General features: G+C 48.6%; 1 protein-coding gene across 1 annotated transcript in view; it reads left to right on the top strand.

The window, feature by feature from the left end:
* SGIP1 (SH3GL interacting endocytic adaptor 1) overlaps nt 1-15857 on the top strand; it is a 55213-nt gene extending 39356 nt beyond the window's left edge. Inside the window, 8 exon segments of the mRNA XM_050307464.1 lie at nt 354-413; nt 5492-5603; nt 5978-6133; nt 7240-7372; nt 7669-7871; nt 8672-8736; nt 9834-9998; nt 10408-15857. Coding sequence (XP_050163421.1) covers nt 354-413; nt 5492-5603; nt 5978-6133; nt 7240-7372; nt 7669-7871; nt 8672-8736; nt 9834-9998; nt 10408-10430 — 917 coding nt within the window. The 3' untranslated portion in view covers nt 10431-15857.
* Nucleotides 15858-16426: the final 569 nt, after the last annotated feature.

The raw sequence follows: 16426 nt of genomic DNA on the forward strand, positions 1-16426 counted from the left end.
GAAGGCGAGGAGGACACGGCATGTTTGCCCAGATCAGCCCAGTTAGAACATGCTGATGGAGTGCATGAGCTGACAAGCCTCTTCTACTGTAGCCAAAAAAAAGAGAAAACCCCTCAAAACTCCTTACCAAGCAAAACGACTCTTCCATCTGGGCTTCCATAGCTTTGCTTTCTGCTTTCTATCTCCCAAGCCAACGCTCAAGTTTAAAGCCCCTGTCCTTGCACGTGAACGGCTTGCAGCGCCTCGCCCCCTCCCCGTAGCGAGATAAATGACCTGCTCTGTGACTCACACTGTGTCCTTCTCTCTCCCTCTCCTTAACCTTTCCCATCCCGCTTCAACTCCTGGCCATACAGAGAATGAACAGCCTTCCCTCGTTTGGTTTGACAGAGGAAAGTTTTATTTGACTTTCGAAGGTAAGTAGTGCATAGCATACCCGGTAACGACTCGCTCCCCCTGCTCTCGCTCTCTCACTCCCGGGGTTCCCTCCCAAGGCTCCATCCAGTCCGACTTCCCGTGCGAAATGCTATGGCTACTTAGATGACATCGCAAGTTCAACCAGAACAATTTTGATTTGATTTGTACCATTTGTCCCCCGTGATCTCTTTCATCGTTTATTTATTTTCTAAAAAAAATCCAACCCAAACAAAGCAAGACCCAAAAGAACATTCTGAATATTCCCGTACGGAGGCTGCGGTGAACACCAGAGAGCGGAACCGCTTGCACTGCCGAGGAACTTGACTCTGTCAACCAGAGCTTCTCTCTACTCTCCCTCACAAGCTGCTCGTTACCCTGAGTGGGCTGGGCCACGTGCTGTTAACTAACACCCAAAGGACGATGGGTTCTGTGCCAAGCCAAGGCCTCCTCCCCACCTCCCACCAGATCTTTTGGCAGTGAAGAGTTGGGAGCTGAAACACCAGCAGGTTGTGCTGCTGGGGTGGCTGCTTAGAGGTCTTGGGAGTTCTGAGATCCCCCATGAATGAGAAGGATGCAGGGAGGGGAAAAACTTGTTGCTTGTTCTCCAAGCAGCAGCACATCCCATGTAGGGCAGAGCTGTGGGTGGCTGGGCAGCCAGTCCCACTCTGAGAGCACTGAGGCTTTGGGGGAAGCCTCATATCACAGACACTGAGGCAATATTCTGCTTTTTAAAAGCAGAGGTAAAAGCAGGAGGTTCACTTACAGGAGGGATAGGTGCTTTTAGTCTCCAAGAAAGCACTTTGGAGCTGTTGTGGTGTTTGCAGGCAGGGCTGGGGTGAGCTGGAGGATGCTGCTGGCACAAGACATGCCAGATCACTGTTCCTGCATGTGATTCCCGAAGCATGTCCATCCCAGAAAAATGCCAAGTGGCCTGGGATGGCACTGCCAGGCCACTGAGGATGCACTGCTTGGGATCACGGAGCAAAGCCCATCCTGGTGAGAGTGATGGAGTAGCAACAGCAGAAGGCAGGGATTGAGGTGGTATTGAGCAGGGATTTGCTTCCTTCCTTTCCTCCCTTTTACTTGGCCCAAGGTCGCTGCTCCAGCAATCCCTGCTTTGATGGTCCTCATTCCAACAGCAGCTCCCAGCTTAGCTCCAGGGGGAGCTGCTTCTTCCTTATGCTCATTGCAGTTTTGCTATTCCCAGTAAAAAACCCTTCCTGGGTCTCCCAGGTGCCACCTGCCTGTCCAGAGCCCCAGGAAGAGCTGAGGAGAGCAGGGACAGCGTTATCCCTCAGCACAAGTAATCCAGCACCACGCATCCCCCTGCTCTGTGCTTCCTCCTGCCCTTGCTCAGTCCAGCAGCAGCACTGCGAGCACATCCACCTCTTGGGGGTTTTCTTGTGGTTTTGAGTATTTAAGTTATTGGAATTATTTGACTTGGTTCTGGCAGTGTGAATGGTGTGGAGAAGGGAGTGGGTTTGTCCTGGGAATGCCAGCACAGCAGCAGGGCTGCAGGAGTATGGCACTACCCCCGGGCTCAGCTCATGTTCCAGAAAGGAGTTATCTCACTTCCACACACTGTATTTCCTGATTTATTTCTAAATCTCCATGTCCAATTTCAAAAAAACCCCTGAACTTCAATGCTCATCTGTAGGGAAGTGAGAGGAAACTTTTTGTGTTTGCCATCTGAAACTCTCAGGACGTGGAAGGCCAAAAAGGAAATGACAGTTTCTGGATTTTGAGGGTTTTTGTGACAAGATCCATGTATTTGCTGAACATGGGCTAGTTTATTCTTGTGTGAAAAGATTTGGTGATGCTCTTCTGGCCAGGATTGCTGTCACTTGTGTCTCCTTATTCCACAGCTGTATTTTCCACTTTTGCGTAGGGAAAAATAAGGCAAATGAACCTAATCTGCTGCTTATGGCTGGATTCAAAGCTCCATAAAATGGATTTTTTTTTTCTCCATTAGTATCAAGTCATTTGCCCAAATGAAAAGTTCCTAAAAATGACTTTTGAAGCAGTCACTGAAAAGCCAGGTTTTGGGTGGACGTCTGCCATGGTAACTGGACTTGTCTCATGTTTCTGGCAAATCATGCCATTGCTTAAAATAGATTATACTTTTCTTTTTTAGTAAAAACCTTAGTGTAAAAGGTTATTTGTTCTCTGAAGCCGTTAAGAAGAATATGCAGGTTCATGAAGAAGAGTGGAGGGAATCGAGAACCTCAATTCCGTTCACATGGTTTTTATTCAAAGCTGGAATAGAAATGAGGATGTTTTGTTGCAGTTGTTGCTCAGGTGAACTCAGATTCCCACAGCCCAGCTGACCCTGGTAATGGGGATCCATGAGGCCAGCCTATTTATTTCTGCAGAGATGAATTTTCGTTCTGAAGAATAAAGGAATCTTATATACCTGGAAAGGAACAAAGGGAAAAAGAGATGGGAAATAAGGGAACAGGCACGCTGGTGTGAGAGACACCTGCCCCTCATTCCATGCTCTGGTGCAGGGTCCAGGCTAGACTCGGCTACCATTAGGAGGTGGTTTTAGTCCTCTCCCAAAGAATAATGATTATGTTGCTAGGGACTGCATGTGGGCAGCTAAAGCCCTTCTTCTCGCCTTCCTTATGAGACAAACCTGATGCTCTTCTGCTGGGTGTCACCTCCAGTTTTCCCCCTCCATAACCAGCCTGCATTGACACTTTTGAATCTCATCTGTTTTTCTGGGTAGATGTGATGGGACTATCCCACTGGGTTTGGCTGGGTGTCATTGCTGAGGGTGTGGGGGAGCAAGGATCACCTAGCAGTGGTGTTATGGAAAGAATTTATCTAAAATATGTTATCCCAGCAGTCCATGGTGCTGCCCCTGCATGTCCTCTCTGTCACAGAGCCAGGAAATCTGCATGTCCCATGGGTTTGGGGAGCTGCCCATGCTCTCACACATGGCTGGCACTGGTATGACCACTCTTCAGCGGGCTGTTCATCCTGATGGGTAGCTTGGGGCTATGGCCCCAGGAGCAGAAGGCCTGGGGAGCCACAGGCTGCCCCACTGGGCTCGTTAGGATAATTAATGTGTGTGTGGTGATGGGTCTGTTGTGTGTGGACAAGATGCTCTGGCTGCCCATCCCATGTGCTGGGACACTCAGATACCCTTCCTGATCATCCTCATTCTGGGCTGCAGCTGGAATCACTTAATCCCCTGAGCCTCTTAAGATGCATGACTGAGGTAGACATGGCTACATGAATTTTTTACACCCTTTTAGGCTACATTAGAGATTTGAAGGGAAAATCCCATCACCAGAGGGGCTCATCTGTGCCTCTAGGAGAGAGCACTTGGGGTTTATCCATTAATGCGTGGGTGCCTGGGTAAGGTGTGAGGAATCCTCCTTGTTGGCAAATACAACCATTTTTTCAATTAATATATTGAAACTGAAAGTGTGATTGAAATGACGGAAGCGCTTTCCCCAGGAGATGTTATGAACCCCAATTTCCTGCACCCAAACCCTGTTGTTTACTTGCAGTGGTGGGAAGCAGCAGATAAAGAAGGGGAGGGATAATTCTGGAGGATAGCCCAAGCAGAAGAGCAGGAGCTCATCAGGAACATGCCACATTTCGCTTTGCTTTCCCCTGGTCCTGCTGCCTGTGGAGGTGCTGCCCTTTCCTGGGCTGGCATTGGAATTCCTGCAGCTTTGGCTGGAGTTGGCATGTGCTTGCATGTTCCAAACAAACTCCAGGCTGGATTCATCGCCCCTTCCACCCACCTGACTCAGACCCTGGCGATGAAGGTGACGGAGCGAGGGGTGTTGTGGTCCCTGGGTAAGGTGCCCCTCTGGAGACCTTTGCCATTCCAATTTGGTGCAGAATAATCCTTGTGCTTAACCTGATGTACAGCATGTGATGTAAACAAAAAGGTTCCAAAACGGTGCATTGCAGGAAATAGATGAAGCTGAGCTGGCAGTGCCAGGGCAGGGGAGTGACATCTCCAGGATGGCCATGGGTTTAGCACCTTGTACATTGGGTGGGTGTCCTGACACTAACTCTGGGCTGATCTTTGGATACTTTCCATGGGGAAGAGCTGATGACTTTGCTGTGCCAAAAGCACCTAAGACTCCCCTGGTGGTGGGCACAGGGAGCAGGATGTGTCCCCCACACAGGGTTTCCAGCATACCTGGGACTTCTGAGGTGCACTTGCAGTGAAAATTTCATCCTCGAATTCTTTTGGAGACAAGAATTCCTGACCAGCAAAGGGAAATCTGCGAGTGATCCTGCAGGGCTAATAATTTTAGAGTCTGGGGGGTGTCCATGGATGCACAGCATGAGCAAAGCAAACTTTTCCCGTTTATTTTAATCATGGAATCTTAGAATGGTTTGGATGTTAGGGACCTCAAAGTCCATCTTGCTCCATCCCCTGCCATGGGCAGGGACACCTTCCACTAGCCCAGGTTGCTCTAAACCCTGTCCAACCTGGCTTTGAACACTTGCAGGGACGGGGCAGACACAGGTGCACTGGGCAACCTGTGCTTTTGTGGTTTCAGATTTCTGACGATTTGCGTATTATCTGTAGGGTACTGTGGGATTTGTGGGGTGAGCAGGGAGTGGGGAGTCCTCCTGGTTCACCGGGCAGGAGAGGAGAAGGGATTGCAGGCGTTCCCACAGGCTGGGGTTCAGGCAGCATGAGGGGGAGACTGCTGACACCCCACTTTCCCACAGGCAGCCTGAGCTCTCCAGTGACAAGACAAGGAACCCCCCCAGCCCCTTTTTCCGGGGCCCAGAGACCAACTGCAAAAACTGTCATGCAAAGCCTGCCGTGTGGCAGCCCCCACGCCAGGGGGGCCGCGGCCCCGCATGCTGCTCCTGCCTGGGGCTCCTCCATCATTTTCTTTGCTTGCTTTTGGAGGGGGAGGGAAATGTAATTTAAAACCATTTTTAAAGCCTCATCCAAAGCCTGGGGGATTTTTTGTTATAATTTGCCCATGAAGTTAGGCTGGGGTTCCTGGCGAGCATCCCCTCACCCCGTACTGCAGGGAACGGGGCCGTTCGTCTCTGTGGGTCCCAAGTGGGGGTGTCTGCTCTGTTGCAGGGTCATCACGGGGGCCCAGCCCCCTCACCATGGGGGCTCAGGACACCCTGCCTGTCGCTGCCGCCTTCACAGAAACAGTCAACGCATATTTCAAAGGGGCCGACCCCAACAAGTAGGTGCTGACCGACGGGGTCTGGATGTTGATATGGGGGTTCTGGGGTTGGGACAGGCTTGGGGTACATCCAGAGGGGTGGGGAGGGAGAACAGGAGGTGCTCTGGGGTTAGCATGTGCGTGTTGGGGTGTTACTGCACTGCACCAAGTGGGGGTCCAGCATCAGGACACTCCTGCGGTGTCCCATGACCATTGTCCCTGGCGGGCTGTCAGCCTTTGTGCTGCTCCTGCTCACTCTGAGAACACAGTGGTGTCATTACCTTGGGTGGGAAGTGGGGGGCTGTCACCACCCCATCCGTGGTGCAAACCATCTGCTCCTGCTCCATTTTGAGCCTCCCTTTCCTGCCCCTCGGTCTCTGTGTCTGGCACTGCAGGTGTATCGTGAAGATCACGGGGGAGATGGTGCTGTCGTTTCCAGCGGGCATCACCCGACACTTTGCCAACAATCCCACTCCGGCAGTGCTCACCTTCCGTGTGCTGAACTACAACAGGCTGGAGCATGTCCTGCCAAACCCCCAGCTCCTCTGCTGGTAAGGACCCACCTTGCGAGCGTCCCAAATGAAGGCGGGTTTCCACAAAACTAGAGGACTTCACAAAAACACACAGACTGAGGTGTCTTCCTTGGAAGCCTGCCCTGATTTTGGGAAGGAAACTCTCAAGCCCCTTAAATATTTCATAGAATCCCAGAATGGTTCAGATTGGACCTTAAATCTCATCTTGTTCCACCCCCTGCCATGGGACACCTTCCACTATCCCAGGTTGCTCCAAGCCTTGTCAAACCCAGCCTTAGACACTTCCAGGGATGAGTGCAGCCACAGCTTCTCTGGGAAACCTGCACCAGGTCCTCCCCCCCCCACAGGGAAGAATTCCTTCCCAATATCCCATCTAACACTGCCCTCTGGCAGTGGGAAGCCATTCCCCCTTGTCCTGTCCCTGCAGGCCCTCGTCTCAAGTCCCTGTCCAGCTCTCTTGGAGCTCCTTTAGGCACTGGAAGGGGCTTTAAGGTCTCCCCAGAGCCTTTTCTTCTTCTGATGTTAGCAGCCCTGGAGCTGGAGGCAGCACTGCAGGTGAGGTCTTACCTGAGTGGGGCAGAGGAGCAGAATGCCCCCCTCACTTGCTGCCCATGCTGGGGGATCAGCCATGGGCTTGGGGTGTTTCTGACTGGGGCATGTTGAGCTTCTCATCTGCCAACACTCCCAAGTCCTCCTCCTCAGGGCTGCTCCCAATCCATTCTCTACCCAGCCTGTGCTGGGATTGCCTCCTGCCCCCCAAGTGCAGGATCTGCACTTGGCTGTGTTGAACTCAAGAGCTCCACATTTTCCAGAGCACTCCTGCTGAGTGCAGCCCTGTGCCAGGTAGAAGAGCATCAGCAGTGAGGAGCCAAGTGCTCTGTTTGTCCTTTGCTCTGCTCATTAAACCTCCTCGTTGCAAAATGAGATGACCTGTGGGTTACATCTGCTATGCCTCCCTGGAGGCAGCTGATGACAAGCTGGAGATGTGTGGGAGGCAGCCAATATTCCCCTACATGTGGGATTGAGTGCAGTCACAGCTGGTGGGTGCTGTCCCATGTGCTTTGTAGAACAGTTTTCTCCTGCCAAGGCAGGTTCTGTAAAGGGTTAACTCTCTCTCTGTGCAGTGACAGCGTGCAGAGTGACACCAACTCGAAGGAGTTCTGGGTCAACATGCCAAATCTGATGACTCACCTAAAGAAGGTATCGGAACAGAAACCGCAAGCCACCTATTACAATGTGGATATGCTCAAATACCAGGTAGGGGTTTTTTGTAAGATAAAATTGTGCCAAAAAAAAAAAAAGTGTGCTGAATTATAGATGTAAAAGCTGGGGTTTCCCTAGTGCAGAGTGTGGCTAATGTGAGGTGGGGGCATGTTATCCCTTTAGTCCCTTCTTGTGGCACTAGATTGTCTGGCTTTGAGCCCAGTACAGAGTTTCGAAGGGAGTACAAGGTATTGCCTCCTCTGAAACCGAATGTGATGAGCGCGGCTGTAAAACGGGACTTCTCCCTTCACCCCTATGGAAACTAAATGTTTTTTCTGTCATTTTGGAAGGTATCTGCCCAGGGTATTCAGTCTACTCCATTAAACCTTGCAGTGAGCTGGCGGTGTGACCCTGCAAGCACTGACCTCCGCATCGACTACAAATACAATACAGAGGCAATGACCACACCGGTAGCTCTAAACAACGTCCAGTTCCTCGTCCCTGTCGACGGAGGAGTAACCAAACTTCAAGCTGTGCTTCCTCCTGCTGTCTGGTAGGGATTGAGCTCCTTCCCTCTCTCTGTGGTGTCCCCACCTAGAACTGCAGGAGCAGGCTTGATTCAGGAGGGTCTGTGGGTGGGAACTGAGGGCACGTTAGGAACCCAAACCTTCCCTCCTCTTGCAGGAGGAAGGCTGCAACCTCTCTCTGATTTATTTTTTCTTGCCATTCCACAAGAAAATGGTCAGAGATGAATGCATGTGTGTGGGCAGCAGAGCATCAGGCCTTATTTTGTGTTATGGCTGCTTTATCCGGGGCTCAGAGGGGTGCAGGGCCATCACTGCCATAGGCCCTGGCACAGGTTGCCCAGAGAAGCTGTGGCTGCTCCATTCCTGGAAGCGTCCAAGGCCAGGTTGGACAGTGCTTGGAGCAACCTGATCTCATGGAAGGTGTCCCTGCCCCATGTCAGGGTTGGAATGAGATGAGCTTTGAGGTCCTTTCCAACCAACCCAGCCTGGGATGCTGTGATCCTATGGAAATATGCACGGCTGTTGCTCCCAGCAGGGCACAGCACTGCCTCTTGCCCAAAGACAGCATTTTCCTGCTCAGCTCATACAATCATAGAATTATATTGATTGGAAAAGACTTCTAAGGCAACCGAGTCCAGCCATTAACCCAGCACTGCCAAACCCACCAGGCCAAACCCAAATCCAAGCTCCCAGAACTGCATTTCCAGAGAGCAGCACCAGAGCAGTTAGCCCCCACCACCAGCCCACATAGCCTTTAGCAAAATTCAAATGACTCCTTGGCAATTTCTTGTCTCCTACAGAAACACTCTTCTTCATTTGTTTTCAGGAATGCCGAACAGCAAAGGATATTGTGGAAGATTCCTGATATCTCTCAGAAGTCAGAAAATGGAGGTAATCCTGAAAATATGCATATTATTAACTCTGAATCCTTAAATCAGACACTGACCCGTTTATCATGCCAGCACACAAGCCTAGACACAAGGATTCCTGCTGGGGCTTGCCAGGGAGAATGCTATTTAAAGCAGAGCTTAGAAAAGCAGGGCTACGTGTCACTGCTTTGCCAACCGCCTTGGCATCGCAGGAGGGTATTAACACACCAGGTTTGGATGTGGTGTTTTGCCAAGTCCTTTGTCCCTTGACCTTCTGTATTTGAAGGCTGAAGCTTTGCATTTTGTCCCCATTGAGGTGACCACAGTCTCCCACAGGTGGCTTCTCCACGTGTAACCCACATGCTCAGCTGCTCCTTATCACTGGGGTGTCTGAAAAGCCAAATTCTGCTGGGGAGGATGAGAGGGGTTTCCCTCCTGCTCCAGGGATGCTGGAAGGTTGGGGAGCCCCGTGAGACTGGGCTTCACTTGTGGTGCTTTGGGCATCTCACAGAATCACAGAATATGCTGAGCTGGAAGGGATCCACAAGGATCATCCACTCCAACCCTTAGTCCTGCACAGGCCCATCCCCAAGAGTCACACCAGGTGCCCCAGAGGATCATCCAAACACTCCTTGAGCTCTGCCAGCCTTGGTGCTGTGACCACTGCCTTGGGGAGCCTGTTCAGTGCCCAACCACCCTCTGGGGGAAAAACCTTTTCCTAAAATCCAGTTTCCTAAGATCCTAAGATACAACCTTTCCTGACACAATTTCAGTCCATTCCCTGTTACTGGTCCCCACAGAGCAGAGATCAGTGCCTGCCCCTCCTCTTCCCCTCCCCTGGGAAGTTGTAACTGCAATGAGGTCTCCCCTCAGTCTCCTCCAGCTGAACAGCCCAAGTGCCCTCAGCTGCTCCTCACATGCCTTCCTCTCAAGGCCCTTCCCCATCTCCATTGCCCTTCTTTGGACACTCTCTTATGACTTCATATCTTTCTAAAATTGCAAGGCCCAATATAAGAAACATATTAAGCCATTAGAGAGCTTTGCTGACAAACCCAGTGCTGGGGTGCTCCGTGTGCCTCTCCAGGCTCATAAGAGTCTTGTGTGGCACTTCCATTGCAGGTGTGGGGTCTCTGCTGGCCCGGTTCCAGCTGTCGGAGGGGCCGAGCAGCCCGGCCCCATTGGCTGTGCAGTTCACCAGCGAGGGCAGCACCCTGTCCAGCTGCGACATTGAGCTCGTGGGTGCTGGGTACCGCTTCTCCCTCATCAAGAAGAGGTTTGCAGCAGGTAGGTGCCTCACCAGCAGCTCCTCTCTGCCTGTGCTGGGGTGCTGGGAATGCTCCTGCTGTGTATTTGTTGGCTGCTCAAGCCCAGAGCTCCTGCTACAGCTCAGCGTGATGGGGCTGGCTGGGGACAGAGGGGCAACAGCCCCATTGCATGACATAAATCCTGCTGCCACTTATGGGAGCATGGAATTTCATGGGCTCTTTCCTGCTCAGAGGTCCCTGCATGAAAGGCAAGGTCTGAGATCTGCTGCAGAGAAATACATGGATTTTTCCATGTATTACATTGCTGCAGAGAATTACAAGGATTTGTCCATGTGCCCCATGGGAGTGGGGCTGGTGGAGGTGGGCAACCATGCCTTAGGAACCGGGGCTGCTCCCTCCCCACAGTTGATTTCTGGTCCCATTTCTAGGTAAATACTTGGCTGATAACTGATGGAAGCTTATGCAAGTCTGTGGAAAATACTATGGAAAATACCCAAGGACTGCTGTGTATGGAACGGGTTTTAATTACAGTTTAAGGAAAATGAACTAAATCCTGCACTCGGGACATTTCTGTTGGAAGTGTCGACAACTTTCAGCATTTTTTTTCCTTGGAAAACACCGTCTTGACCAGTCCTACAGTATTTACTTCTAGATGTAACATTGTTAATGGTTTTAAAATGTAATTATTGTATTTGTAAATTGTACTCATTCCAGTAAGGCTGTATTTTGGCAGTTAGACACTTGAGTTTTAGCATTTTACCATTCATGAAATGGATGTAATTTAAACTGTGGTATATAAATCTAATAGTAGTACTGTTGAATGGCACAATGCTTACAGAGGTAGATTACATTTTGTCAATATATACGATTTAAATACAATACTGGTAGCTGTTATGAAGGGGGTGCCTCATCAAAAGAGAGTTCAGTAGAGCCCACATGCTGATTTACTTTCCCTTCAGTCCTTAGTACGTCTCACAGCAATGAATAAAATGCTTAATCTTCAGGTTTAGCTGGTTTAACTCCAGAGAAATATTGCTGTAAAGGTGGAGGTTCCTAGCACATTCTCCCAGGAAAAAAATCTACAAGGAATACTCCAAATTCTCAACCTGCCCTGTGTTCTCTTACAGCTGCAGATTTCCTGTCAGGAGTCCCAGCAGCGTGTAGGAGACCACCACTTCTCTTTACCCCATGTCCATATATTTTGCAGGGATTCAGATAAGGAAATAAGCAACAAAGAGACTGGGTGATAAATCTGAGCTCAGAGTTCTGTCAGGAAATGTTCCTGTTGTTTTTAAGGACGCGTTTTCTGAGCCGCCTCCAGATTTTTGGTTGCATTTTTATGTTCCTTTGCTTGCTTTTTCTGCCTTTCCCCCCCATTTTTGAAAGCCCTATAGGTATTAGAAAATGTTTAAAGACATGGCACCCCCCAGGCCTTTCCATTTTACCACTAAGGCAGGAAAGTGTGTATGGACTGGGAAACAGTTCCCTGGGGAGCTGCCAAAATACAGCGGGGCAGAAGCCAGCCTCGCTGGCATTGGGAGCAGCTCTCTCCTGGAGATGGGAAAACACATGAAAGTGCTGAACGGGAGGCTGGGGGACAAAAGTTATCTCTCTGTGTTTTCCCTGGGGTTGGTGTCCTGCTGCTCATCCCTGTGCAGCTTTTGGGATCTTGTTGATGTTGGTCTCATCCTACGTCCGGCAACATGGTGACAGCATTAGTGATATTAATGGCACAGCATCTGCTGAGATGTGGAGCTTGTTTAATGGGAGAATTTGGCAACATTGGGAAAGAAAAGAAGGGCTCTTTACAAAATTAAATACAGTTGCAGTTCAGATGCACAGAGAAGCTCCACTGAAGCATCCACTGAACTGCATGCTGGGGACTTTGGGAATGTGTAAGATGACAAATAGTTCTGATTTTACAGTCACAAATGTTGCCAGGATTAGGCTTGTGTATTTGCATTGGAACACTGGGCATGTTGGGAAGTGTTTGATCATCAAGCAGTTTGGAAACTAGTAGAAAAACAGAGATTTGTGCCCATCTTAAAAGAAAATAAGGAAATTTGGAGATATTTCAGGTCTGAGGTGACTCCCAGGCTGCGATTTGTATGATTGAGGGGTGAGTTGTGTGTGTGCATTCACAAAAAGCAGCAACAGGGAAGATAAAGCACAATTTGGTTCTGCAGCTTCCCACATCTTGGCAGATTTTGGAAGTACACTCAGCAGTGCTCCTGGATGGAGTGTCCCACTCCATTAATGATTTTCCCCCTGAACTGGAAATATGTATAAAGTGTGTAATCCACCCCTTTCTAACACAGGAATACAGGGCAAACCCTAAGAATCAGTTTGTGCATCATTGCTTCATGCTGTGTACAACTGTTACAAACTCATCCTTTCAAAAGAGATCTATGGCCTAGGCCCAAAAATAAGGGGTTTATTGTGTAAATATTACCAGAACATAGAGATTTTACTTTATATTTCATTCGAAAGACAAGGTGTTTACATAGCATTGGGTTTTTGAATGCTTTTTAAACAGAAAAACCCATAACCCAAAGCTTCCAAGCTCATCCCATTTGTGCTGTGGCACAAAATTGAGGTCACTTTTTTGGGATGCAGCTCCTGTGGCCTGAGTAGAGAGATGGGACAGTTCTGTGCACTTTCTGGGTTGAATTGGCTGGTAGGGCTGTGTCCAATGTGCCATCACACCTCCAGCCCCACGGTGATAGGATTTCCCCTCCAGCCATGGACATGACCAAACCCACAACACTGGGACCAAAACTAGTGGTTTGGGACAGGGGACAGGTTCCTCCTATACTGCTTTGGCCAGTTTTTTTTCACAGTGTTTTAGCAGAGTGCCACAGGGATGCTGCTTTTGCTGGGTGTTTGTCTTCTTGCACATGTACGAACGTGGCCCCCCAGCGTGGGGAACACGCCTGTTGTTGTTCCCGAGTCCAAAGTGCAAGAGCCTGGTCTTTTTCCTGCCTGGCTTTGAGAAGGTCTCAGCAGAAAAGGGTTATGGGCAGCAGCTTAGGTTGGTATGAATTTTTAATGTAGAGCATCACATAGGAGCATGTATAGGGATGTTTATCCCTCACAGCCAAGAATTCCTTCCCAATATCCCATCTAACCCTGCCCTCTGGCAGTGGGAAGCCATTGCCCCTCGTCCTGTCACTCCAAGCCCTTGTCCAAAGTCCCTCTCCAGCTCTTCTGGAGTCCCTTCAGGCATTGGAAGGGCTCTAAGGTCTCCCTGGAGCCTTCCCTTCTCCAGGCTAAACACCCCCAGCTTTCTCAGCCTATCTCCAGAGCAGAGGGGCTCCAGCCCTTGGAGCATTCCTAGAGGGAAGCACCGCTGCTCTGTTTCCCAGCATGTGGTCCAGCAGGTCTTTTGCCAAGCCAGGCTGGAAAGGGGGTTCAGCCTTCTGGCACTGCCCAGCTCTGGCACTCCTGAGCTCAGCAGCACTCAGATCTATCTGAGTGAAAATAAGGACAAATAAAGGAGGCATTAAATAAAAATATGCATGCACAGAAAGGCTTTAGCTCAGTCACTCCCGTGGACCTTTCCCTTTAGACTGTGTCTCAGCAACCTCTCCCAAAGGAATTTTCCCCAGGGAATTTCAGCAGCCCACACCTGCAGAGTCAAAGTTCCTCTGATGGAGCAGGAGGGTTTTCCCCCACAGACACCTGAAGACTTGGGTTTTTAGATGTCAGGAGCAGGAAGTACATTTTTTTGGTAACTTTTCTCCTGTTTGTTGTAAACATTCAGGATTCTCAGCTTATGGTGCTCCTCACAGGAGACCTTTCAGACCAATTTTCTACTTTAATGCTATTTCTTAATAATTATGAAATCACTCACTAGTATGAAATAGTACCAAATAATAAGCTTTTCATTAGGTGCCTGCATTCGGTGCCTCTTAAATATCGCTCTCCTCTTTAATACTTCTTATTTTTGCTGTCAGTCAGGATTTCATTTAAATTAATTTGCCTTTGATCTGCCCTTTCAGGTTTTATCTATCAAAAGTTTTTTAAAACATAGGTGAGAAAAACCTACAAATTTCTGTTGGAATGACATCCTGTTTTAGCCAGGCAGGAAGGGGATGGGGAGGGAAGGCTGCAGCCACCCGAGATTCCTCCAGCACAAGCATCACATAAAGAGTCACCACTTTCCTTTCTCCCAGCAGAAGCATTTTAAAAGACTGGAGTGCACTGAGACGATTTTTAAATTATTTAAGAAGGAATCAAACATTTTTTCCTAAAATCATGCAGACCTCATCCTTGGTCACCAACCTCTGTCAGCAACTGTTTCTGTGCCCACTGGGCACGTGGGGCAGTTTTGGGTCACAGAGGAATCCTGCTCCATCTCCATTCCACCTTTTTTTTTTTTTTTGACATACAGCCCATGGATCTGTTACCCAAACAGCCAACATCTACTTTAAAAAATACCCCACATCCATACACTGAGTATGGAGTGGTTTTTTTCCTACTCTTCTGTTGTTTTTATCTGAAAACATTTTTGTTAAAACACTTAATTTTGAAGCTTAACATATTTTATATGTAACATCATGTCATACTTTCCTGGTAAGAAATTACTGCCTCAAAGATTTCATTTCACAGCCAGAATTCTTCTGTTCCTCTTTTCTCACCATTTCCCAAGGAAAGTAATCCTTGCACAGCTGGGGAGGTTTTATGATAATCAGGATTTTAGTTCTTATTTCAATCAGGATTTTAATTCTTATTTCACTGCAAGGCTAGGAAAAGATTTGCAGGAATATGCCCTCCTCCTGCCTTCCCTTTCCCTTTAGGAGGGATGATGCTGCTGCCAATGGTTCTTGAAACCACGAGTGTTAGTATGGTGATGCTCTTCCAAGGTTTTCAGACAAGTTCAACTCAGCACAGGCCATGCAGGATGTGGTGAAACACACTAGGTTTTAGTGAGGCATTTGGGATATCTTGTTCCTCCATTAGAAATCCCCTCTTTCTGGGTACAGCCATCGTGCTGTCAGGTTCCTCATCCACACATGGATGGGCTTTTCTACTCCAAAATGCTTTAAGGTTGATGAAATCACCTGGTTGCTTGGATTATATAAAACGTGGAGATGTTGGTCATGGTCTGAGCAAGGAATCCAGTTGGGATGTGTTATGAAGCTTCTCTCCTGCAGCCAGGGCTGGTGGGCGGAGAGCATGGGATGCAGGAGAACCTCACCAGGACACTCCAGCAGTGAATCAGATTTCCCCAGGTATCACCCTGTATCATTTTATGAACTCCCTCATGTATAAAATGTTTATAAATATTTGTGGATTAAAATACACAGGTCTATTTTTAAGATTTAAGTTAAATAAGTTAATGAATGGCTGGCCTTTTTTGCCTAAACGTGCAATGAGATATATTATACCTTTAGTCTACGATGGCCTAGGTACTGCTTAGTCTGTGATGAAAACTTTGCTGCTTTCCTACTGTTCTCAGAGAAAAAAAAAAAGTAAAAGACGTACAGGTTTGTTGCACAGGGACTACTGCAGCGAAGCTTTGTATTTGACCACTGGTAATATGAATGTGTTGTATTGACTTGTTGAAGATAATCATAAAACAACATATTTTAAATGTTACTTGCCTTATAGATTAGAGTACGACTATGTGGATATCATTTTTGTAAATACTGTTTTTTATAAATGTCTCTCCTCCATTCTCCCTGTCACCCATTTCACCGAATCTCGAATATGCAATTATTTACCATGCATAATGTTGCGACAGATAAATCCCCATGTCAGAACAAAGTTTATTAATTCTATACATAAGAACCACATTAAATACCCAATTGAGTTGCAATTTAAATGTGATTATTATTTTTTTCCTTGGAAATAAACAAAAAACAGTAAAACACTACTTTTTCTGAGTGAGCTTTGCTTCCACATGCAAGAGAACCCAGAGGAAACAGGCAAGAGGGTATTTGGGGCTGGCCCAAAAAAGGGTCCCTTGCCCAGAAAAAGTGTCTCTGGCCCAAAACCTGTCATTGCTGCTGGAGTTATGCACAATGTCCCACACGGGTACAGGTCAGGGTTGGCATGCAGGGACATTGGGAATCCACAGGGACCATGGGGACAGATCAGGTTTGAGGGGACCCATGGAGGCCATGAGGACATGGCAGGGCTGTAGGGACACGTGGGGTCTATGTGGATCCACAGGGGTCATGGGAATCTGTGCGGGCTATAGGAACCTGTGGGGTTCCTAATGTCCCCCATAGGGACATCTGGGGGGGCTGTGTGGACCTGTGGGGGCCACAGCGACCTGAGGAGCTTACAAGGACCCTCAGGAGCCATGAGGATATAAGGGAGCTGTGGGAACATGTGGAGACTGTAATAAGTAGTCATGGGGCCACCTGGGACTTTTAGGTATGTGGGAACCTGTAGATACTGTGGGGACTTTAGGGGAGTCTGCGGGAACGTGGAAGTCGC

Source organism: Myiozetetes cayanensis, unplaced genomic scaffold (assembly GCF_022539395.1).
Source record: "Myiozetetes cayanensis isolate MyiCay16 unplaced genomic scaffold, myiCay2020 scf12, whole genome shotgun sequence".
In the NCBI taxonomy this organism is placed as follows: Eukaryota; Metazoa; Chordata; class Aves; order Passeriformes; family Tyrannidae; genus Myiozetetes; species Myiozetetes cayanensis.